The sequence below is a fragment of the Gracilinanus agilis genome, chromosome 2 (assembly GCF_016433145.1).
Source record: "Gracilinanus agilis isolate LMUSP501 chromosome 2, AgileGrace, whole genome shotgun sequence".
Taxonomy (NCBI): domain Eukaryota; kingdom Metazoa; phylum Chordata; class Mammalia; order Didelphimorphia; family Didelphidae; genus Gracilinanus; species Gracilinanus agilis.
This window is the reverse complement of record NC_058131.1, coordinates 464,473,390-464,499,758: the sequence shown is the minus strand read 5'-3', so window position 1 is coordinate 464,499,758 and position 26,369 is coordinate 464,473,390. Positions and strand designations below refer to the sequence as shown.

Genomic DNA, 26,369 nt, shown 5'->3' with positions numbered 1-26,369 from the left:
ATCAGAAAAAGAAATTGAACAAGCCATCAAAGAACTCCCTAAGAAAAAATCGCCAGGGCCTGATGGATTCACAAGTGAATTCTATCAGACATTCAAAGAGCAACTAATCCCAATACTATACAAATTATTTGATATGATAAGAAAGTAGTCCTATCAAATTCCTTTTATGACACAAATATGGTACTAATCCCAAAGCCAGGTAGACCAAAAACAGAGAAAGAAAACTATAGACCAATCTCCCTAATGAACATAGATGCAAAAATCTTAAATAGAATATTAGCAAAGAGACTCCAGCAAGTAATTAAGAAGATCATCCACCATGATCAGGTGGGATTTATACCAGGAATGCAAGGATGGTTCAACATTAGGAAAACCATCCACATAATTGACCATATCAACAATCTAACAAACAAAAATCACATGATTATCTCAATAGATACTGAAAAAGCCTTTGACAAAATACAGCATCCATTCCTATTGAAAACATTGAAAAGTATAGGACTAGAAGGACCCTTCCTAAAAATAATATACAGTATATACCTAAAACCATCAACAAGCATTATATGCAATGGGGATAAATTAGAAGCCTTCCCAATAAGATCAGGAGTGAAACAAGGATGCCCATTATCACCTCTATTATTCAACATAGTACTAGAAACACTAGCAATAGCAATTAGAGAAGAAAAAGAAATTGAAGTTATCAAAATGGGCAATGAGGAGACTAAGCTATCACTCTTTGCAGATGATATGATGGTATACTTAAAAAATCCTAGAGAATCAACTAAGAAGCTGGTAGAAATAATCAACAACTTTAGCAAAGTTGCAGGATACAAAATAAATGCACATAAATCATCAGCATTTCTATATATTTCCAACACATTAGAGCAGCAAGAGGTAGAAAGAGAAACACCATTTAAAATCACCCTAGAAAATATAAAATACTTAGGAATCTATCCACCAAAACAAACACAGCAATTATACGAACACAACTACAAAACACTTTCCAAACAAATAATACTGGATCTCAACAATTGGAAAGCCATTAATTGTTCATGGATAGGACGAGCTAACATAATAAAAATGAACATTCTACCCAAATTAATTTACCTATTTAGCACCATACCTATCAAATTACCAAAAAACTTCTTTACTGAATTAGGAAAAACTTTAACAAAGTTCATTTGGAATAACAAAAGATCAAGAATATCAAGGGAAATAATGAAAAAAAAAATGTGAAGGAAGGGGGCCTAGCAGTACCAGATATTAAACTATACTATAAAGCAGTAGTAATCAAAACAATATGGTACTGGCTAAGAGATAGAAGGGAGGATCAGTGGAATAGACTTGGGGTTAATGACATCAGTGTATGATAAACCCAAAGAGCCCAACTTTTGGGACATGAATCCACTATTTGACAAAAACTGCTGGGAAATTTGGAAAACAATATGGGAGAGATTAGGTTTAGATCAACATCTCACACTCTACACCAAGATAAATTCAGAATGGGTGAATGACTTGAATATAAAGAGGGAAACTATAAATAAGTTAAGTGAACACAAAATAGTATACCTGTCAGATCTCTGGGAAAGGAAAGATTTTAAAACCAAGCAAGAGTTAAACAAAATTACAAAATGTAAATTAAATGGTTTTGATTATATTAAGTTAAAAAGCTTTTGTACAAACAAAAACAGTGTAGTCAAAATCTGAAGGGAAACAACAAATTGGTAAAAAATCTTTATAACAAAAAACTCTGACAGGGGTCTACTTACTCAAATATACAAGGAGTTAAATCAATTGTATAAAAGATCAAGCCATTCCCCAATTGAAAAATGGGCAAGAGACATGAATAGGCAATTTTCAGGTAAAGAAATCAAAAGTATCAATGAGCACATGAGAAAGTGTTCTAAATCTCTAATAATTAGAGAAATGCAAATCAAAACAACTTTGAGGTATCACCTCACACCTAGCAGATTGGCTAAAATGAAAGAAGGGGAGAGTAATGAATGCTGGAGGGGATATGGCAAAACTGGGACATTAATGCATTGCTAGTGGAGTTGTGAACTGATCCAACCATTCTGGCTGGCAATATGGAACTATGCTCAAAGGGCTATAAAAGAATGCCTGCCCTTTGATCCAGCCGTACCATTATTGAGTTTGTACCCCAAAGAGATCATAGATAAACAGACTTGTATGAAAATATTTATAGCTGCGCTTTTTGTGGTGGCAAAAAACTGGAAAAGGAGGGTATGTCCTTCAATTGGGGAATGGCTCAACAAATCATGATATATGCTGGTGATGGGATACTATTGTGCTAAAAGGAATAATAAACTGGAGGAGTTCCAGGTGAACTGGAAAGACCTCCAGGAATTGATGCAGAGTGAGAGGAGCAGAGCCAGAAGAACATTGTACACAGAGACTGATATACTGTAGTAAAATTGAATGTAATGGACCTCTGTACCAGCAACAATGCAATGACCCAGGACAATTCTGAGGGATTTATGGTAAAGAACGCTACCCACATTCAGAGGAAGAACTACAGGAGAGGAAACATAGAAGATAAACAATTGCTGGAACGCATGGGTTGAGGAGGACATGATTGGGGATGTGGACTAGAAACAACCACACCAATGCAACTATCAACAATTTGGAAATAGGCCTAGAACAAGGGCACATGTTACAACCAGTGGAAATGTGCATCGGCCATGGGTGGGGGGAGAGCGGGGGGTGAAGGGGAAAGTAGGGGCATTAAGCATGTAAACATGTTAAAATGAATATTAATAAATTTTTTTAAAAGCCTGCTCTACCAAAGCTGCCAACAGGAAGGAAAAGAGACAGAGCGGTGGACCTCCACCCAATTTATATCCTGTCTACATCAGCACATAACAACAGGAAGTGAGTGGGATTCTGGGAATCGTAGTTTTACTGGGGATCGTAGTTTTACAGGGAATCGTAGTTTTACTGGGGATTGTAGTTTTTAGGGTACATATTCTAATTACACAACAAATATATATATACATATATATATATATATATATATATGGAGAGAGAGAGAGAGAGAGAGAGTAAAAATTGTAAGTAATCACCAAAAGGAAGACACTAGCATTAAGAGGTAAAGGCTTCTTGCAGAAGGTGAGTTTTAAACTGAAAATTTTTAAAAGGAAAGAAAATTGTCCAGTTAAATAGCTATACTAGCTATCACCAACAATAATAAGCATGGTGTAGGAAGAACAATGGAGCCACCGTAATTCACAGATGCAAATATCCAGGGAAAGGGGCAATAAATATATTTATCACCTTATGTATCTATGCACAAAAGCACAAATTTTAAGAAGCAAATGAACTTAATATCTTACTATGAGTTAGATGAGGCAGATGGCACAGTGGACAGAGCACCAGATTTAGAGTCAGGAAGAACTGAGTTCAAATTCAGTATAGGACATTTACTAACTATGTGACCCTGGTCAAGTAATTTATTCTTGTTTGTCTCAGTTTCCTCATCTATAAGATGACCTGGAAGAAGAATTGGCAAATCACCCTAGTGTCTTTGCCAAAAAAAAAAAAAAATAGAGCAGCAAAGAGTCAGACCTGACTGAAATAACTGAACAATAATAACAAAGAATAAAATAAAACCTGTTAAGTATAACTAGGGCATAGTAGAATATAACTCATGGTTGTTAGTTAACAATGACAGGGTAAACCTCCTTCGAAAGGAATGTATTAGATGTAATATAGAGAAGGAGGAAGAAGAGGAATAGAAGGAAGAGGAAGATGAGGAGAAATCATGGTCATAGTTATGGTAGAGGCATGGTAGTAGTAGTAGTAGTAGTAGTAGTAGTAGTAGTAGTAGTAGTAGTAGTAGTAGTAGTAGTAGTAGTAGTAGTAGTAGCAGTAGTAGTAGTAGTAGTAATAGCAATAGCAATAGCAATAGCAATAGCAATAGCAATAGCAATAGCAATAGCAGCAGCAATAGCAATAGCAGCAGCTTAGAGCATCAAGAAGATAAAGTGCTTCCCAGACAGATATAGTTGTGATAGATAGTACTTATGAAAGGATGAAGGGGGAAAAAATTAAATGGTAGCAAGTCTAGCAAAGATTGCGCAAATAAAAAGAAAAATTAAATAGGCAATTCCATCTAGAATACCACAAAGCTGGCATAGTAATAGGATACACTAGAGATGGGGCACTTCAGCTACCAGAACATTTGATAGAGACCTCTCTCTGATAAAAATGAGCAACTGAAAAATTCTCTGCTTGCTTATGGATAATTCCTTCCTTCAGAAGGGCTTGATTCTAAATGATAAACAGAAATGCTTTATTTTTTTTATTTAAAATTTTATATTTATTGTCATGCGAAACACTTCTTCTATACTGGTCATTGTTGTAAAAGCAAACTCATAATAACCAAAATCCCAAAATAAAACCATAAATACTCTCATATGAAAGACAACCCCAACAGTTCTTCTCTGGAGGTGGATAGCATTCCCTGTCATAAGTCTTTCAAGATTAACCCAGATCACTGCATTGCTGATAGTAACAAAGTTTTCACAAATGATCATCATCTGATATTGCAATAACGTGTACAATGTTCCAGTTCTGCTTATTTTACACTGCATCAGTTCCCACAGATCTTTCCAGCTTTTTCTGAAATTACCTTGCTTATCATTTTTTATAGCACAATAGTATTCCATCACCAATATGTGCCACAATTTGTTCAGCAATTCCCCAACTGATGGACATCCCCTCAATTTCTAACTCTTTGCCACCACAAAAAGAGCAGCTATAAATTTTTGTACAAGTAGGTCCTTTCCTCTTTTTAATTATCTCTTTTGGATGCAGACCCAGTAGTGGTATTACTGGATCAAAGGGTATGCACAGTTTTATAGTCCTTTGGATGTAGTTCCAAATTGCCCTCCAGAATAGTTGGATCACAACTCCATCAATAATGCATTAGTGTCCCAATTTTGCCCCATTGCCTCCAACATTTGCTTCTTTCCTTTTCTGCCATATTGGCCAATCTGATAGGTATAAGGTGGTACCCCAACATTGTTTTAATTTAAGAAATGCCTCATTTATTGAAGTAAAAATGATGGTCAAAAGGGGAATGACTATAATAGCAGAATTCACAGCCAAGTCTTAAGAAAAGGCATTTAAAAGAGTTTAGGGAAAGAAAAGGATATCGCAATTAGAAATTAGAAATTTTTAGAAAATTTTATTATTTATGTTAACATAGAATTGATTTTTATCATTTCTTTAAATAAATATTTTAAATTGTATGAGTTTTAACTTGTAAAATAGTAAATAATAGATATACTCTATATAAGCAAAAGCTCTTGGAGATCCTCAGTAATTTTCAAGAGTATAAAAGGGTCCAAAATAACTTTTAAGAATATAAAGGAATCTTCAAAAGTTTTTAAGTATAAAGAGATCTTCAATAATTTTAATAGTATGAAGAGTTTTTCAATAATTTTTTAAATGTGAAAATATGGCCTAGGCATAAAAGTAGGTATCATAAGCAAATTAGAAGAATAGGAAACATATTATCTATCAGATTTATGTATAGTAAATTCATCAATGAATAAACAAGAGATGAAGAGCATTGTGAGACATAAAATGAATAATTCTGATTATATTAAATTAAAAAGAGACTTATAAATATAATTAGTGTAACCAAGATTAAAAGGAAAGCAGAAAATTTGGGGGAGGATTTGTAGACAATTCATCAGATAGAGGTCTCATAACTAAAATGCATAGAGAACTCTGTCAAATTTGTAAGAATAAGAGCCATTCCCTATTTGATAAATGATCAAAAGTCATGAACAAACAGTTTTGGGGTGGAAAAATCAAAGTCATATATAGGCAATTTTAAAAATGCTCTAAATCACCATTGATCAGAGAAATGCAAATCAAAATAATTCTGAGATAACATCTCATATCTACCAGATTGGCTAACATGATAAAAGGGCAAAATGACAAATGTTGAAGGGAATATTGAAAAATGGGAAAACTAATACATTGTTGATAGAACTGAAAACTAATCCGACCATTTGGGAGAGCAATTTGGAACTATGCCAAGTTAGTAATTCTAAACTATAAGAATAAACATGCCATCTTTATTTTACTTAATATAATAGATCCCTGATATCATTGGTTTGGTAGACCCTCAACAAATACAAGTTATTATCCCTTCGTGATTTCTCACATTCTGTTTTTTTTTTATCCACGTCTCCATAAAGGATTCATTGCTTTTGGATTACCTATAATTTCGGTTCTTCCCAAATCATGGTGTGTTCTTATATAGATTATTTAGAAAATATCAATGTGAACAAAATAAGCATTTGTGATATCAACATTCTTTAGGATTTATTGAAAATACCACACAACAAATGCAATCACTCAGTTCATCTTTGGGATTTCTCTAAAATGTATATATTAGTGGCTAAATTTAATAGATTACTATTCAACTGCGTATTTCATCATGACCATATTCATCTTTTATCCACTTTGTTGTTCAAGTACATACACTTAGACTAATTTTTATATATTTTATTTAAGAAAACCTACAGTTTTTAATTAATTCTTTAATATTTAAAAAGTTAGTAATATCATAAATGTATAGATTCTCTCTAATTATCCAGGCCTTCTCATACTTTATAATTCCTCTCATCTTTTTCCCAGAGATCCTCCACTGAGAAGCTAATAAAAGTACTAGAAATTTTCCTCTGGGACAGCAGTTCTTAACTTTTTTTGTATCATCAACCCCTTTGTCAGTCTGCTAAAGTCTATGGTTCCTTTTTCAGAATAATTTTTTTTTAATTCATGAAATAAAATGCACAGAATTTTTAAAAAATCAGTTGTGAAATGTGGTAATCAAAATACTCATTAAAAAGCCACTTAAGGGGGCAGCTGGGTAGCTCAGTGGAGTGAGAGTCAGGCCTAGAGACAGGAGGTCCTAGGTTCAAACCCGGCCTCAGCCACTTCCCAGCTGTGTGACCCTAGGCAAGTCACTTGACCCCCATTGCCCACCCTTACCACTCTTCCACCTATGAGACAATACACCGAAGTACAAGGGTTTAAAAAAAAAAAAAGCCACTTAAGCCCATGGACCTCAGATTAAGAACTTCTGCTCTAAACCTTTCAGATCTTAGGAATTTCAATACAATACTCAGACAATTCATTCTTTGCCACTTCTATGTAACTATTCTGCCTTCTTTTATGATCCTATGTTTCCTGAACAGTACCCCTTATGTCATTTCTTGTGAAGATATCATCATTGGAAATAAGATGCATTCTCTAATGACCTCTGATTCACCTACAAATTTAATTTTTTGGAGAAGATTTTTGATCATACAACAACACTGAGAAAGCATTTGTGTTGGAATGAAGGGTTTTTGTGTGAAAGAATAGTTTGGAAATGTTAAAAGCAAACAAAATTGGTATAATTTTATCGAGGAACAAGAGAATTTTGCCATTAATAGGAAATTTCTCTTTGGTTTGGACTCTCTGAGTCAGGACCATTTTTCTAGAAGCATAAAAACACTAATTTATCAGTTATTCTGCAAAGATTAAAATTTATCCTGCCCTGCAGGCTGGTTATCACTTATCATTTATCCTGTGTGTTTTCACAGCCTTGCTTAAAATTACTTTTATTAATAATGTAGAGTAAATATTTCAACCACTCTGGGCCTCAGTTTCCTACCCTGTGAAATAGAGATTGGACTAAATGGTCTCTAAAGATTTCATAGGAGTAAAAGTTCTCCATATCTAAAAACCTCTACTTTTACAATTTAAGGTCTTAGATGTATCATAGATCCAATCATCCTAATGTGACTAAAGATACTATTATATCTAAGCCTACCTACCCAGCATTTATGTCTAGGATCATCTTTTAAATACGCAAAATTAATTTCCCTCCAAATATCACCTGCCAAATAGTCAAAATTCTAGAAAATACAATCATTAAGAAATTAGATCAATTAGTTGTTCAGTTCTTAGACTTTCTACTGCACAATAAATATAGCTTTTAAAAATCTTCACATCAAAATGCCTTAATCCCATAAGAAGCCAAATTAAACACACTACTTTACTTTACAATAGAACAATTCACATATGAATAAAAACAAAATGGGGCATGTAATCTTTTATCCAGTATCCATGTTAATCTTCTTTACTTTAATCCATCTAATACAAGTTTTATATCAAGTAATTCTATTTTTGACACATATAATGTAGTAATCTATCTTCTTAAGTCCAAACTGAAAAATTCATTGATTTTGAAACTCTCAAGTTTTAATGTGAGTCAAAAATGTCATCATGATTAAAATTGGGGAGATCATTTAAATTAATTACTGAGCTCTCTTCAACATCAGATGGCATCTCTTCCTCTTAGAAAGACTTCACTCAAGATAATGAATTACCAAATTACTAGACTGAGTTATAAGGCCTATTTCTTTATTACAGTATTCTTAGACTATTATATTTTCTTTTGGACTCAAAGATCTTTATGTATTGATCTGTTTTTCCCCTCCTATCTGTAGGAAATAGGATGGTTCTAGCCCTAGATTGCATTGTTACTTACCAAAGTTACTTAACCTTTCTGAGCCCATTTGCTTATCAGTGAAAAGGGAAGGTTGGATTATGTTAAGTCTTCTAGGTCCTCTTTATGCTCTAATATTGTATGACCCTACATTATAGAATCTAAACTTTACAAATGGAAAATGTAAGTTGACAGTATTTAAGTGACTTTACCAAGTGTCAAACAGCTAATCTAATCTTGGGCTGGAGCCAGGTCTCTAGACTATTTCCAGGATTCTCATCATTGACTTCAGCTCTTTTGCTGAGTTTAAATTTTCCAAAAGAATCTCACCAAAGGTGTAAATTTTTAAAATGTTTTGTTATATATTAAATCCAGATAAACCTTCTCTAGCCTCCCTACTTCTTTTTTCATACTTTTTAATCTCACTTCTCTTCTTACTAGATGGAGTGCCATAACAGATCCTATAATTGATATATTACTGTTCAGTGGTTTCAAAAGTCCTAACAATGGCACCACAGATTGGTGTTGTGAAAAAAAAAAAAAGAAAATGGGAAAATTCTCAATGAACTAAGGACAGCAGCTCATAGAAAAGGTATCCATGAAGAAAGTAAAGAAGCATTTGTTAAGAATCTATGTGCCAAGCGCCTTACAAATATTATCTCACAACAACCCTGAAAGGTAGATGCTATTATTATCCCCAGTTGAGGAAAATGAGGCAAGCAAAAGTTTGCCAAGAATCATGCAGCTACGAAGTATCTGAGGGTGGATTTGAATTTAGATCAGGGTCAGAGGTTCCAAACTAAAATACGAAAAAATTTCTATAGGCCCCATATTGACTTAGAAAACCACAAATTATCTGTATTGTATTTATATTTTTATTTATCTGTACTAAATATTTCCAAATTATATTTCAAAGTGTTTTAGTCCCATTCTGGAGTTCTATGGTCTGTTCTTGGCCCAGGGACAAGTCTGATATCTAAGGCTTAGGTCTTCCTCACTCCGGGCAGAGCACTCTAACCACTGTACCATCTAGTCACTGCTAGGAGTATTTATTAACTGATGTTCCATACCGGTGTGGATGAACCTATGGTGTGCCGGAGTGGGCTGCTCCCTTCCCCCTCTCCTCTGTGTCTGAGGACATTTCTCACATGACCCGCCTTCTGCCCAGCAGCCTGATGGGAGCACTTTCTCCCTCCCCTGTCTGGAGTAAGGTAGGCGGCTTGCATGCAGCGTAAGGGTGCAGTTTGGCTGCTGCATCTCTAAAAGGTTCCCCATTGCTGTTCTATACATTCTTTGTTTTAATTATCCCTTCCTCCTCTTTCATTTCTTCTTCCATTATTCCTTCTTATTAGTTCCCTACCATCCTCACTTATTTTCCACAGACCATTTTCTTTTAGGTTCTATTACATTTTAAAATCATCAGACTACTGAAAGACAATGGTCTGAGCATGACCAACTTATTACCTCTCGCGATGACCAAAGACAGGAGGTAAAGCTAGCCAGTCTTAATAAAATTCTGAAGAGTACAGTTGGGTAGGTGGGGAACACATTATGATTGGTTAAAAGTGCTCAACATCAAGAATAGTGAAATCAGTAGGACTGGTTAAAGAGCTGAGGCTTGGGAGACAATACGATTGGCTGGAAATTGGTACGCGACTATCGCCAACCTCCTCTTTCCCTCCTGTAACCAAAAAATGCGCAGTGTTTGGGTCCACCTAAAAGATTAAAGATCATGGACCAGACTTCTTTGGTTAACAAATCAGATATCTCTAAAGGATATCTCGGGATCAAACTTGCTGATGTCCACTCACATCCCTCAAGAATAAAAGATTTCCTTGGTGCAGGAATAGAACAGTGATTAGTAGGAGAACAGGATTTCTAAACTTAATTCATTATAGGCCAACTGAGTTTCTGAACTAAGATCAGAGACAAAGAACCATGACTTAGGCAGTTGCAGGACAAAATCCATAGAATCAATTAAAAGATGATATGGAATAATTCTGATTATTTCAGTTCCTCCGCTCAAAATGCTAAAAATGGTTCAGAGGCAAGATGAAATTGGTAGATAGTGGAAGAAGCTAAAAAAAGTGTGATTGTTTTTTCTCTTTTAAGCTACAAGTTTCTTATAGGCTATACTAACAATAAATAATAGCTGGTACTGTAGCAGACTTTTTATTTTAATTAATTAAAAGAAATTATGTTTATCTCCATATTCTGAAGAATTCCTAGTATACCAATTGCTCTTAAGAAAGTGTGACCAGCCTTACCACATACACTCTTGTTGCCAAGAAAAGTCTCAAAATAGTCAAATGGTTGCCCAGCAGGTTGCTAAATAGACAATCCAGAATTCTCTCTATTCTAGAGGACTAGCTGCAGTCACAGTCCCACAGCTGAGCATGATCTCTATTCTCCAGTGCTCTGTGGCTGCCTCTGGTCTCCCAAGTTCAACCTCAAGGGCACCTGGGCACTCTAGGTAGCCTGTAGAGGTAAGTGGAAGTCATCGGGATCTATGGACTCCTAGGAAGTCTATCACCAATTCCTGAATTTCCAAGGCATCATCAGTGTGTGTGTGTGTGTGTGTGGCAGGGTTGGGGAGTGGGTAGTTATATCAGTAAGAGCAAGAATGTGAAAAGTATATAGAACAAAATCATAGCAGAGTGGAAAAACTGGTAAAAGGGAGCTTCATATTCTGGTCCTAGAACTGACACAAGCTATGTGACTCCCAGAAATTCATTTAAAATCTCTGAACCCATTTCCAAATCTAAAAAATGAGAAGGGAGCTGGTGCCTTGATGAAGTCAAAGGTCCAGTGATGAATTTTTGTTCTGATGATCCTGTCTTAGATCCTATCTTAGAGCTTACAGGAACCTTAGAGAGTCCTGATAAATCTTTACTCTTGCCACCACTATTCAGCTGTATATAAGGTGTTCCAAAAGTCTTAATGCAGTTTTAAACATTAATATATCCTATAAGTTAGCAAGAAGGAACATTAAGTATTCTCTCAATACCAGTATAGGAGCATTCATTAAGATCTTTCTAAGCATTGTGCTAGTCATCAGAAATAGGAAAACAAAAGTAAAATAGCCTCTACTCTTAAGGAACTTAATTCTTCTAGATACATATCCACTATCTCATCTTATCTTAGCAATTCTGTTAGGTTGGTAGTCTCTATTTTACAGATAAAGAAACCAAGGCTCCAAGAGATGAAATGGGTCACCCAACTAAAAAGTGGTGAAGCTAGACCAAAGGTCTTTGAATCACGCTCCTTAGGTTCTTTTTCTTGTTCCACAGTTTCCTCTAAAGAGAAATGTGCCTACATTTTTTATGAGGGTTAACTGTAGACTTTACTGGCTTTTATCTGGAGCCATGCTAAAGCAGCTTCGCTGTCAGTGAGCCAAGTCAAAAACCAATAAAAATGGTTCAATAAAAACAAAAGGTTAGAGTGGGAGTACATCACAGGGAACCCTCTTGGAAGAGAACCTGACAAAGCTTTGATATAGTTTGTTATTGTTTCACATGCTAATTTTCCTCCCTCTGTGAGAGTATCAAACTGGTTGCTATTTCTGGATTAATAAATCACACAAGGCATTTTTGTGCAAGCCCATAATAATTGTTTATGTTAATAATGTATGCCTGCTTGCTTTGAGAATATCATAGCTTATGATATCTGAAGATGCAAAGAACTCTTAGGGGAAAGGCAATCATTTGCATTCTTGCTCCTGCAAGAATGAGAAAACCCAGAAAAAGAAGAATACTCTCTGATGCTTCAACTACAGAAAATACTCTATATCCCCTCCTCTCAGGAAAAAAGTATCATGTGATCTAGTTTAAGGTTCCCCACAAAGCAAGTGAAAATGATTGAATTAGAAATCACCTGTGACCTCTTATGTCTTGGAAATCTTAGGATTCCAATACTATGTTAAAATGAGGTCTTCCCAGTCAAATTAAGATCAAGAAAATTAACTGTACCTAATGAATTTTCAGTATGAAAAAATATTTGTCTCCTTCAATATTGGATTTTTAAGCTTGTTTTCTCTTTTCCAATCATTTTTTTCCTTTCTAGTCATTTTTCCACTTAGAAAAAATGTTTATGATGAGTTAGCCTTCCAACAATCTAATAACTGGTGAATCCCTTGAGTATCAAAGTGTCTCAACAAAACTCTTTCCTGAATGGCTTGAAAATAAGCATCATTGTTTGTCACAACTCTTTTAAGATGAAGTCATGGTTAGTTGGTAGACTTCTTTGGGCTTTTCTCTCAGCTAAGAGGTATACTAGTCATAATGATTTGTTTGTGTACTCCATATGTGTATGTGCTCTTGAGATACATATGCACAAAACCTAGATTTTAGTTATAGAAGTGCCCTGTATACTGCTACAGTAGGTATAACATCTATCTACTACATTTGTACTGTCAGTTCTAATTTTTGTTGGTTTAGATTTCTTGCTTTCCCTTTTCATTTTTTTTTATTCCATGAAGAAACAATTTTTGACAATGGTTTTCTAACATTTTACAAATTTAGATTCTCTCTCACTTCCTACTCCCCCATAGAAAATAGTCTCATATTGGTCATATCAGTGCTTTCATGCAATACATGTTTCTATATTGCTAGGGCCATGGCGAAAGACACATATCACATATGGGATGAAAAACTCATGAAGGAAATAAAATGGAAGAAAGCATGCCCTGATCTACAATCTTAGGGTAAAATTATCCTCTCGATGCTGATGATTTTAAAATCTATCTATCCTTCCCCAATCTCCCTCCTAACTTCTAATCTCACATCTCCAACTACCTTCTAGACATCTCAAATTAGATGTCCAATAGACATCTGAAACTCCATAGGTCAAAACAGAACTCATTATCTTTCCCCCTACAATCTGCCCCTTTCTACTGTCCCTGTTACTAGAGGGGCAACACCATGCTCTTAGTCCCTCAAAGTCAAAACCTAAGAATAATTCCTGGATTTGACTATTTCACTTTCATAATATCTATCATATGTCTCTCTGTTTTCTCCTCTGACACTGCTACCACTCAGGCGTTCATCACCTCATACCTAGATTATGGGAACAGACTTCTAGTCTGCCTTAAGTCTCTCACCACTCAATCCATTCTCCATTCAGCCACTAAATTGATTTTCCTAAAATGCAAGTTTGATCATGTTACTCCTCCACTCGAAAAACTCCAGTGGCTTCCTATTGCCTCCAAGTGCAAACACAAAATGTTCTGTTTGGCAATCAGACTCCTTCATCACCCAGACCCCTACTACTTTTCTAGTCTTCTTACACCTTGTTCCCCTCTTTACATATTCTTTGAATCAGTGACACCGGCATCCTAGCTGTTCCAGGAACAAGACACTTTATCTCTCAGTGCCAGGCATTTCTCTGGCTTCTCTTGCCTGTAGTGCTCTCACTCCTCTGCTCTGGTTGCTGACCCCGCTGGCTTCCTTTAAGCCCCAGCTAAAATCTAACCAACCACAGGAAGTGTTCCCCAATCTCTCTTTATCCTCATGCCTTCCCTCTGTCAATTATTTCCTCTTTACCATGCATTTAGCTTGCTTTGTTTGTATTTGTTTGCATTATCTTCCCCATTAGATTGTGAATTCCTTGAGGATAGAGACTTTTATTCTGTTGTGTTGTGCTTTAAGTTTTCTGACTTTTTTTTATGTCACAAGTGTTTATTACAGTGCTAGGCACATAGTAAAGCACTTATAAATGTTTATTGAATTAAACTGAATCAAATTGTGACTGTGGGTATACACAGCTGGATCCTGGCACTTTGCTCCCCAACGCTACACTCCTGAGAGACTGATAAAACACTGCCAATGTTGCTACTGGTGGTCATGAATGGTATTTGCTGTGCAGACAAAGCTAGTACCCAAAAGGAAGTCTGCTGCAAAAGGAAAGTGGTGATTGGTGAGATCTCTCTTCTTGTGGGGATGGTCCCACTTCTCTGGAGTATTGCTTTGATTCCTCTTATAAGAATTATTTTTAAAGAACCTAAAGCAGGAGCCTAAAGTTGTCCTAGCACCAACTACTCTCTGAATGAGCTGTACCCCTCCAATTTGCTCTCTGTTCTTTCATTGTTATCATTTACTGTCCTTTAACATAAAGAAAATTAGTGACAACTAGTTCTTGGTGCATGAGTAATTAACATTAATCATGCAATGCTAATAGAATTTTGGGGAACAGGATGAATCTGATTAGAAAATAAGAGACATATTTCATAGGGAGGTGGGTAAAATTAGTAATACTCCATACCCACCCTGGAATCACTAACATTTTGGTATCACCTTATGACAGTATTTTTAGTCAGTTCAAGTTCATAAGCAAAAGAAGTTGTAAGCAGAAAGGAAATAATAACCTAAAGTTAATCGAGAGCCCCTTAACATTAGAAAAAAACTTTGTGAACCAAGGATCTAAGAATGTAGAGAGGGCAGAAGAAAGAGTGACACCACATATACATATGGTTCTTCTCCATCTTGTGATCTGATTTACCGTTGTGTGAAGATTTATATCAGATGGTCCATAGTAACTTCTCTATGGCCTAGTCTCTCTGAGACTAACCAGATTTGTAGAGGAATCCTCCACTACTTCTGAATCACCCCTTACCCATTCAACAGTTACATACATATATGTATTATATATAATAATATGATAATAATGTATATGTGTATGCATACATATAAATGTATGCATATATTGTCTGTATACAATATATTGCATATGTGTATTACAAATTCAAATGTGTGAACATGTGTGTGCTTGTGGATGTGCCTATGTATAAATGTGTTTATGTGTGTATATATGTGTATGTATATGTGGCATATACAGAGGATAAAGCACTTGAACTTGGAGTCATGAAAACCTAAGTTCAAATTTGGCTTCAGAAACTCACAAGCTATGTGACTTAAGGTCACTTAATTATGTCACTTAACCTTTGCCTGCCTTAATCTACTGAAGAAGGAAATGGCAAATGATTCCAGCATCTTTGCCAAGAGAATCCCACAAGGAGTCATGAATAGAAAATGTAAATTTACAAAAATACAAAAATATATAAATACAGGTGTGTGCATGTATTTATGTGTATATGTACATATACTATATATGTTGTGTATACACATGTAATATGTATATATTTTAAATTTTTAAATTTAAATGAAATTAAAATTTTAAATTTAAATGAAATTAAAATTTTAGTTTTATTAAATTATTTAAATTTAAATTTTTAAATTTAAAAATATTTTTAAAAATTAAAATATCAAAGTCCTCTGTCTTAGCCAACTGAAAAAAGAAAAGTTGTGAGATATATTTGAATGGTCTCCTTTGATTACTTTGAAAAGTAGCTGACCTGGTTGTTGGTGTTTGTTTCTTTTCTTAGTTCAAATAAGAGTTAGTGCAGTGATGGTGAAATTTTTAGAGATGGAATCCTGGNAAGAGAATCCCACAAGGAGTCATGAATAGAAAATGTAAATTTACAAAAATACAAAAATATATAAATACAGGTGTGTGCATGTATTTATGTGTATATGTACATATACTATATATGTTGTGTATACACATGTAATATGTATATATTTTAAATTTTTAAATTTAAATGAAATTAAAATTTTAAATTTAAATGAAATTAAAATTTTAGTTTTATTAAATTATTTAAATTTAAATTTTTAAATTTAAAAATATTTTTAAAAATTAAAATATCAAAGTCCTCTGTCTTAGCCAACTGAAAAAAGAAAAGTTGTGAGATATATTTGAATGGTCTCCTTTGATTACTTTGAAAAGTAGCTGACCTGGTTGTTGGTGTTTGTTTCTTTTCTTAGTTCAAATAAGAGTTAGTGCAGTGATGGTGAAATTTTTAGAGATGGAATCCTGGACTCCTCCCCCACCCAACCCCACCCCGGACTGAGTGCTGAGCCCTTGGCTCCACCCCCAAACCCCCTTCACCCAGACAGGGGAGGGAAGAAGTGCTCCCATTGGGCTGCTGGGCAGAGAGGTAGGGGAAGTGAGAAATGGCCTCAGTGAGTGTAGAGAAGGGGAGAGGAACAGCTCTGCCTCAAGTCCTTCTGGCTTTCTAGTAATGAACCATGGTGATTGACTGCAGGTATGCCCACAGAGAGGGATGCAGAGGCATGCCTTTTTTGGTGCATGTGCCATAGGCTCACCATCACAGAATTAGTAGACCAAATGGATCTCCAGACATGAGTAGGTCCATCTAGTCCTTCATAGATAGGCAGAAATATCCTTTTTTTTTAAGTTTGTTTAGTTTCTTGAACAAGATTTTGATAAAAATTTGTACTTATTTAATTTGTGAGCTTAAGTCAATGTAAAAATTTTTTGGTTTCATAACAATTTTATTAATTAACAAAGAGTTTCCAAAGAATTACCTACCTGCAAGTGCTACTTTTCTGCATAACGTCAGCTCGATGATATCCAGAGAGTTTACAAAAACCGTCATTACTATAAACTATAGGCCAGTCCACAATTTGGGCATTTCCCAGTAAAAAACTTGATTCTAAAAAGGAAATAAGAAAGAAAAAAAATGACTTGACTTTACATGCTGAAAATGGAGTCAGAGGTTCTGGAATCAAATTTTGCTCTTCCTTTTTACTCTCTCTAATTTTGACAAAATAACACCATTATGAGCCCTCAATTTCCCCATCTATAGAAGGAGAGAGATTATTTAAATGATTACTGAGGTCCCTTGAATTTCTAAATCTAAGATCCAATGATCTATAAAACAATTTAAGGAGTTATTTGAAAAAATGGTCAAGACTATTTGTAGTATGGGTTTATTCAGTACTGTAGACAACCTATATTTTAAAACCATGTTATCAGTTAAGTTTTAATAATTGAAAAAGAAACATAACAAATAGTCTATCTGTATATATAAAAACTTTTTTAGGAAAATAACAATATCACCTATTTGATTGAACTCTAACTATGCCACTAAGCTTTTAAATTAAAAAGGTGATACAGCGGATAGAGTTCAATCAAATAGGTGATATAGTGCAATACAAGAGTCAGAAAGACCTGAATTTGAATTCCACCTCAGATTTGTGCTAGCTGTGTGATCCTGGGCAAGTCACATAATCTTTTTCAAACAGTTTCCTCATCTGTAAAATGAGGTCAAAAATAGAACCTACCTCACAAGGTTGTTGTAAAGATCAAATGAATTAACATATACAAAGTGTCTTGCGAATCTTAAATATATAAATACTAGCTAATATCGTTATTATTTCTACCACAACAATTACATTTAAAATAAAAGGTTTATTAATAATAAATTTATGCTGTCTATACAAACTGAGACACTTAATCAGAATACAGAAAGACAAGATCATTACTTGGGAGTGTCTCATAATAAAGAATATGTAATGGCATGGGCCATCAAAATGATATCATTTGGAGCTAGCCTTTAAATAGCAAATTTTTTTCTTTTTAAAGAATAAATAAGTCAGACGTATTTTGTTTTCAGTACACACCTTTTGGGATTGTCAATGTAGTAATAAGTAAAGAAGACATTACCACTCTTATCTTTTGAGGCATCACATGATTTTCTGCTGGGTATGGAGGGGAAGAATTGGGCTAATTTGTAGAAAACAATATTTCAAATGATTGTTTTTGCCATAACCATGTTTAAAACCTTAAATTTTTAGAATCCATGTTATTTATTTGGGGGCCCATATAGCAAATGTGTTACTTAAATTTAAATATAATAATAAGAGTATAAGAATAACGAGAGAGAAATCCTTAAAGAAGGAATAGAGGGGTGTTCACAAAAGATTAAATAGGTTAACTTAATAACTTGAAATTGAAGTGAAATAATGAAAAAAATAACTAGAATTCAAAGAAAAGGAAGAGACTAAGGAAAAAGTCTTGATACCAAATATCTCTGATAACGGTCTGATATCCAAAAAACACCAAACAAAACTATTTCCCCAAAAATATGAACAAATTATTCTCAAGTGAATTTCAAAGCATTAAAAAATCATATGAAAGACTGCAAAAAATCACTAATAATAAGAGAAATGCAAAATGAAGTCACTGACAGTTTTTCCCTCACATCTTGCAAAATGGCAAAGATGATAATATTTACAGTGGTCAGTGTTGGAGAAATTGTGAAAATAAAATAATGTTGGTGGAGATGTGAACAATTCTATAAAACAGTCTGGAATTATGCTAAGAAAGTTATCAAAATGTTGATAACATTTGATTAAGAATATACCCCCAGGGGGCAGCTAGGTAGCTCACTGGATTGAGAGCCAGGCCTAGAGACAGGAGGTCCTAGGTTCAAATTCGACCTCAGACACTTCCCAGCTGTGTGACCCTGGGCAAGTCACTTGACCCCCATTGCCTACCCTTGCCAATCTTCCACCTATAAGTCAATACACAGAATTTAAGGGTTTAAAATTTAAAAAAAAAAAAAAGAATATACCCCCAAAGGTCAACAATATAAAAGAAAGGCTTCATATATACCAAAATATTTGTAACAGCAACTTTTTTGTAACAGTCATTTTTGTGCCAGCAAATAACCAGAAACAAAATAGTTGCCCTTCAAATGGAAAATGGTAAACAAAATTGTGACACATTAATAGGATTAAATATTACCACACCATTTTGTTGAAATAATAAAAATGAATGATTCAGAGAAGCATGAGAAGACTTACTTTAATATGAAATGAAATAAGCAGAACAAGAAAAAAATCCGCATGACTTCAACAGTGTAAATGGGAGGAAAAACATCAATTAAAGCAATCAAAATTATGACATTATCATGACAAGGGATGCCTCTAAAAAGAGATATGAATTTATCTCCCATTCTTTTTTGCAGACATGAATGACTATGGATATATGTGAGGGGTTTAACCAGATTCTTCTTCAATCCCCACTGAGATATATATCCTGAGATTACTGAGCATAATAAGAATTTAAGTGGGAGCAATAAGAAAGATCGCAAAATGGGGAAAAGAAGAAAAAAGTTAGAAAAAATTTAATGTAAAATAAATATGCCTCAAAACATATAGACCCTGTCTTAGCTATTGTTAGAACAAGCTCCAGGGTTGATATGGCCCCTAGCATTCAATATAGGAATCATTTTTCCTCTAAGTGAGACTTTCACCTAGAAGCATGAGATCAGGACCTGAAAAAAGAAAGAGGCAGGGGTAGACTGGGTAGTTTTTACACTGATTGTAACTGTTACTGTGCCCTTTATCACAGGAGCTTCCACCCTTGTATTGTGTCTAAGAACTGCATCCTTATGCCCTTTCCTGGTATACAACTGGTCATTTTCACTATCTCCATACTTGAGATTAGAGAGGCTTACTAGAACAATATGGAACAATGCTTATAATGTCAGACTTGATTGATCAGTTGGCTAGTTTTGCTGAATTCATTTTTTTCTTCTTTTTTACTCTTTAACATCAGATGAAACTCTTTGAGAGAGGGTAGAGGAAAGAATATACTGGAAAATACAAGTAATAGAAAAAATAAATTATATCAAATAAGTGCTTCTTAAAGGGAAAGAGAGGAAAAAAAGTTATCTGCACATCAAAGATTTCCCTAAGGAAAAAAAAAAAAAAGTCTGCAATGGTTGGCTATTCTACTGCTAAATTCATTCATACTTCCTTTAATTAAGGATTCAAGTCAATTCCAAATCATGTTTGTGATAATGATAGCCAAAAGGTAATGTTCAACTAAAAATATAACACTTTTAAACCTATTTATACTTTGACCTAATGTGGATCTTCTAAGAATAATTTCTTCCATTAGAGTAGTTTAATTCGATTAATTTTTTTAACTTCCCAGCAAGTCATTTACCAACCTTTTAGTTGGCACAGAATTCAGAATTCCTTACATAGATTCACAGAATCAAATATAAAGATGAATATGAGTGGAGATAGATAGAGATAAACGGGATAAGTACTGGTCAAAAGCCATTCACCATTCTTCATTTCTCTCTCTCTCTCTTGCCACATCTGTATATATACATGTACATATACATGTACAAATGTGTGTATGTAAATATATACATAATATAATGTATATGATGAGTGTATATATATATACATGAGTGTGTGTACCTATATTTTTAAAAATACATAAATATATATGATACATTCAAAGGAAACCAAATGGTATCTCTCTTATCATAAAAAAAAAAAAAAAATCCTTGACTAACTTTGGATAAAGTTATCCCTTAAAAGATTAGTCATGGACAACAAGATTTGCAATTATATCTAGTTGAATAAAACTGAATAAAGTTTAGTTAAATTTATTGAATTGAATTAAATTTGCATGTTCTCTCATCAAATTCACTGGTTCCACTAGCAGAGGAGGAAGAGGAGGATAGAAATTTCTTAGCTGGAATTCAGATTAGAAAAGTACCAAAAGTTGCCACTTTATAATCTTATTATCACTTCCCCACCCCCACCCCTGTAGGGGAAAAAAAGGCCATAAGACTGCTAGGTATCTGGATTTTTTAATTACCAATGCAAAAGACATTTTTGCTTCAGAAAACTGCTTTGTTTTCCTGAGGGGTTTTTTGTTGTTGTAGTTGCTACAACTTGCTATAGACAAAAATTTCATCACAAAAGAGTACTTATCTCTGTACTTATCTAGGACTAAATGTACCCAGGTACCAAAACATTTGTAACAAGTAGATTTCATCTATCACCAGGACTAGAGCTTATGCTTCATTGAAGTAGCCATTAAATATCCAATCACCTTCACATCAAAATGAACCACTGAAATAAAGTTTTATGGATAAGAAGGTATTGCTAAATTACAATCCGCATCAACATAGGGAATATCCACATTGATGAGTCACAGATAAAGTAGTGAAGCATGAATATGTTTTATATTATGTCTAAGAGAAGGATTAAAAAAAATATATTGATAGTAGAAGTGGTTGTGGCAGATAGTTCAATTGACTGTGAAACCTTTGTTGAACAACACTGGTTTAGTAAAATAAACATTTTAAAGGAAACAGTACCAAGGGAGGGGAAGGAACTCTCATCCACAGTAGAAATTACTTGGAAACAAGATCATGGACTTCCAACGCACCTTAAAGACAATGCTATTTATTCAATCACTACCTGGACAGAAATCCTCTCTATAACTTCTCTGACAAATGCTTATAGTTTCCACCCAAAAGATCTCTCCTCCAATTTCCTAGCTAATAGGGAAATCCAAACCTTCCAAATCAATCCGTTCTACTTTTTAAAAAATGTATATATAATTACTCAAATATATAAGGAGCTAATTCAATTTTACAAAAAACCAAGCCATTCCCCAATTGATAAATGGGCAAGGGACACGAATAGGCAATTTTCAGATAAAGAAATCAAAACTATCAACAAACACATGAGAAATTGTTCTAAATATCTTATAATTAGAGAAACATAAATCAAAACCACACTGAGGTACCACCTCACACCTAGCAGATTAGCTAACATGACAGCAAAGGAAAGTGGGGAATGTTGGAGAGGATGTGGCAAAATTGGGACATTAATGCATTGCTGGTAGAGCTGTGAATTGATCCAACCATTCTGGATGGCAATTTGGAACTATGCCTAAAGGGCTTTAAAAGACTATCTGCCTTTTGATCCAGCCATAGCACTGCTTGGATTATACCCCAAAGAGATAATAAGGAAAAAGACTTGTACAAAAATATTTATAGCTGTGCTCTTTGTGGTGGCAAAAAATTGGAAAATATGGGGATGTCCTTCAATTGGGGAATGGCTGAACAAATTGTGGTATCTGTTGGTGATAGAATACTATTGTGCTCAAAGGAATAATAAACTGGAGGAATTCCATGTGAATTGGAATGACCTCCAGGAATTGATGCAGAGTGAAAGGAGCACAACCAGGAGAACCTTATACACAGAGACTGAAGCACTGTGGCACAATAAAATGTAATGGACTTCTCTACTAGCAGCAATGCAATGACCCAGGACAGTTCTGAGGGATTTATGGAAAAGAATGCTACCCACATTCAGAGGAAGAACTACAGGATGTTAGGGTTCAAAATGGGTGGCCTCCAGAGGAACACACGAGACAATGCAATCAAAGCAGGAGAAAGCTTTATTGCCAGTGCGTGCTGGGGGAACTCAGCAAGAGAGTCCCAAGGGGTGCATTCAGAAGAGGGAATATATATGTTTCTAGGATATAGGTGCCTTTGTCTTAGGGTTAGCTAGACAGCGGGAGTAGGGATGTTTCCAGGTGCCACAGGATATGATTCTTAATCTTCAAGGCTGTTCTGTCTAGGAATCTTCAAGGCTGTTCAGTCTAGGGGAGGAGTTGTGGCCCTGGGGCTGTCAGCCAGAGATAACTGCCCTGCTTGAGCCAGGCATGACATTATCCAAAAACCCCCCTGCTTAATTGCCAAGTTTAGCTTTTTGGCTATAATATTCTTATAAGCTATAATATTTCTATAAGCTTTTTTGGCTATAACAAGGAGTGGAAACACAGAAGAAAAACAACTGTTTAAACATATGGGCTGATGGGGATATTTTTGGGGAGGTAGATGCTAAATGATAACTCTAGTCCAAGCATCAATAATATGGAATTTGGTCTTAATCAGTGATACATGTAAAACCCAGTGGAATTGTGCGTTGGCTACAGGGGGATGGGGGCACTTGGGGGAGAGGGAAAAAACATGAAATATGTAACTATGGGAAAATATTCAAAATAAAAATTTTAAATCCAAATAAATAATTTATATACAATTTAAATAAAATTTGAACTTTTTATTTTACCCTCTCTGTCTCCTCATCACTCAATCACTTATTTTGCATTCCATCACAATTAATTGTAATTCTTCTTTACCTTCCTCTCAATTTTACCATAGATTATAGAATTATAGAATGTCAGAAGTAGGAGGAGATTTATTGGGTCCCTAATAGGTGATTTTTCCCAGGAGACAGAAGTACCAGAAGCTTTTTCTGAATAGCTAAAGATAAGTACTCAGAAAACCAGAAGTCTTGAGGAATCTTGAAATTCCTAAACAAGAAAGAATATGTGGGAGGAGGTGGGTGATGGTTTGGCTTTTGGCCACAAATGAAAAGTGGCAGCAATGTGCTATGGCTCCCTTTTTTCAGTCTTTTTTCCACATGATAATCCTTAAAATATTTGAACATATTTAATGGGTCTTCATAATACCCACATACCAAAATCCCTTTCTTCTCCAAGCTAACTATTCCTAATTCCTCATATAGGATGATTTCAAATCCTTCACCATTTTGGTCATCAGCCTCTGAATAAATTCCATTATGTCAGTATTCCTCCTTGCAGTGCAGTGTGCAAAATAAAACAAAATACTCCTCCAGATGTAGCTTCTATGGGGAGAATACAGAGTGACTATTCACTTCTTTTGCTCTGGATACCAAGGTTCTTTTAATGAAGCTTCAGATGGCATCAGATTCCTTAACTCCTCTATCATGTCATTGATTCATTGAGTCAATGAAAACCTCCAAGTCTTTTTCACATTTTTAGGATCAAGAACTACAGGTGACCTTAAAGATCCTCTTTCTTTATAGATTAGGAAACAAAAGCTCAGCATGTTAAGTGTCCTGACCAAACGCCCATAAAGGGGTCAATGACTTCTGACTCTTTCAATATACTGCAATTTCCCTATCACCTAAATTTGTGCTTTAGTGTTGGAAATTGAGGAGATACTCATCAATTGGGAAATGGCTAAAAAGGTTGTGGCATATGGTTAATTTTGGAAAGAAAGACCATGGAAAGACCTACATAAAATTATGAAGAGTGAAATGAGCAGGGCCAAGAGAACATTATATACAGAACAGAAATATTGTTTGAAGAATGACATGTATGTCCACTTCCAGAAAAAGAACTGATAAATAGAAATAAGATATGGTTTTATATATACATATACCTTTTGGCCAAATTATGTCTTCTCTAAGGGGAGAGGAGAAGGAAGGAGTTAACTAGGAATTTTAATATAACAAACAAATTAATAAATTTAAATTTAAAAACCAAGCTTAAGAAGAGATATATTTCTATTAAATTTCATCTTATTTGATTCAGCCAATTGTTGCAGCTTGTTAAGATCCCAAATCAGGCATGCAGTGTGTTATCTATCCAAGTTTTGTCATCCAAAACTTTGCAATTGCCTTATGTTCTAGTCACTATGTTCAAGCGACTGTCAAAAATACTGAATGAAACAGGCATTATAATAATGTTGATAATAGCATTTATGTGGCTAAATGCCTTAAAATAGGTTTGCAAAGTACTTTACAAATACCTCATTTTATCCTCATAGCCCTGGAAGATGGGTCAGATTTGACCTTATGTCTTCCTGACTCCAAGTCCACCTCTCTATCACTGACTACATGGCAGGCATACCAATTTGATTCATTTCAACATCTATAACACACCTTCCATGTACAAAGTCCTGCATTAAGTACTGGGAAGAATAAGAAAGAAGTAAAAGCTTTCCTTGTCCTTAGAGAGCTTACTTTTTACTGGATGATATCATTTGAGACCATTTTACAAGTTAACATTCTAATTCAATGGGCTCAGTGCAATGTTAAAATAATAGTTATAGTTAGTGTTGAATACCATTTTAAGGCATGCAAAATGTTTTTATAATTTCTGTCCCAAAGTCCATTGCTATGGACTTTTTTGTATTGGTAGAAATGTATGGCCTGCCCTATGAAGGGGCAGAGTTGGTGAGAAAGAGAGAGAACTTCAGTTCCCACCCAGTCCACTTTGTCACTCTTCCTGCTGCCTCTCCTCTTCAGAACTCTTCAAGCTTCAAGTCCTTTTTGAGATTCTTCAAGCTTTGAGTCACTTCAGGGGCTTCTGGCTTCCAACATCGAGAAGGAAGGCTTCCAACATCGAGAAGGAAGGTAGAAGAGGTTAATCCCAATTCAGGCTGCTAAAGGAAAAGAGTCTGGAAATTCTCCATCATGTCTCTAATTCTATTTTTCTTTGGTAGAGACTTTAGGTAATTGATGAGATCTAGGACTCTCTGACTTGGTTGAGCTGAGTTATCTTTCTCCCAGTTGAAGAGTTCCTTTACTCTGTAGTGTCTGGTGTAAACATTGTCTTATATTCTCTGATTTCTGCCTTGCCACGATTTGGATAAATAGGTTTGTTTTGATTTTTTTATATTCACTATGTGAGTTCATTGTGGAATTGGCATTTGTTTGGAAAGGAGTCATCTTGGATATAAAGCTTGGGGTCCACCTTTTCTCTTCCCTCTAATAATGGCAAAGCTAAGATTGAATCTAAACAAAGTCCCTAGACTAATAATATTTAAGGGAGCAGATAGATATACTGCTAGTCCAATACTCTCTCTCTCTCTGAAGAGATCAGAGTGGCCCCAGACTCTTGTTTTCTCTCCTGGCAGAAAATTAAGTCTCTCTTGGGGAAGGGTTATTTGGAGGAAAGACTACAGAGGTCTATTCTTCCTTCCTTAAAGCTGCACAAAAGCTTACATATGTTATCTCATTTGGTCCTCAAAATAACGCTGTGAGATAAGTGCCATTATTATCCTCATTTTACATATGAAGAAACTCTTAGACATATGCTATCTCATTTGGTCTCCAGAGTAACTCTATGAAGTAGGTGTTATTATTATCCCCTTTTTACAGGTGAGAAAACTGAGGCCCAGAAAGATTAAATAACTTATCTGAAGTCATATAGATAGTAAGTAGAAAAAGCAATATCTTGTGTCACTGAAGTTTCCCTGCGCTGTTGAAAAACAAATAAATAACACTCAAAATGTTTCTTTGCTTCTCAGCAGCTTCTCAATCCCTTAAGAGAAATACTTTCCAAGCTTCTTTCCTTAGTCCTATTTTTCTTCTTTTTCTAC

At 34.9% G+C, this 26,369-nt stretch overlaps 1 protein-coding gene across 1 annotated transcript in view; it reads right to left on the bottom strand.

Moving 5' to 3' along the window:
* Nucleotides 1-26,369, bottom strand: part of KCNH5 (potassium voltage-gated channel subfamily H member 5) — a 520,057-nt gene that overhangs the window by 463,439 nt on the left and 30,249 nt on the right. Inside the window, exon 2 of the mRNA XM_044662009.1 lies at nt 16,919-17,042. Coding sequence (XP_044517944.1) covers nt 16,919-17,042 — 124 coding nt within the window. The remainder of the gene's footprint in view (nt 1-16,918; nt 17,043-26,369) is intronic.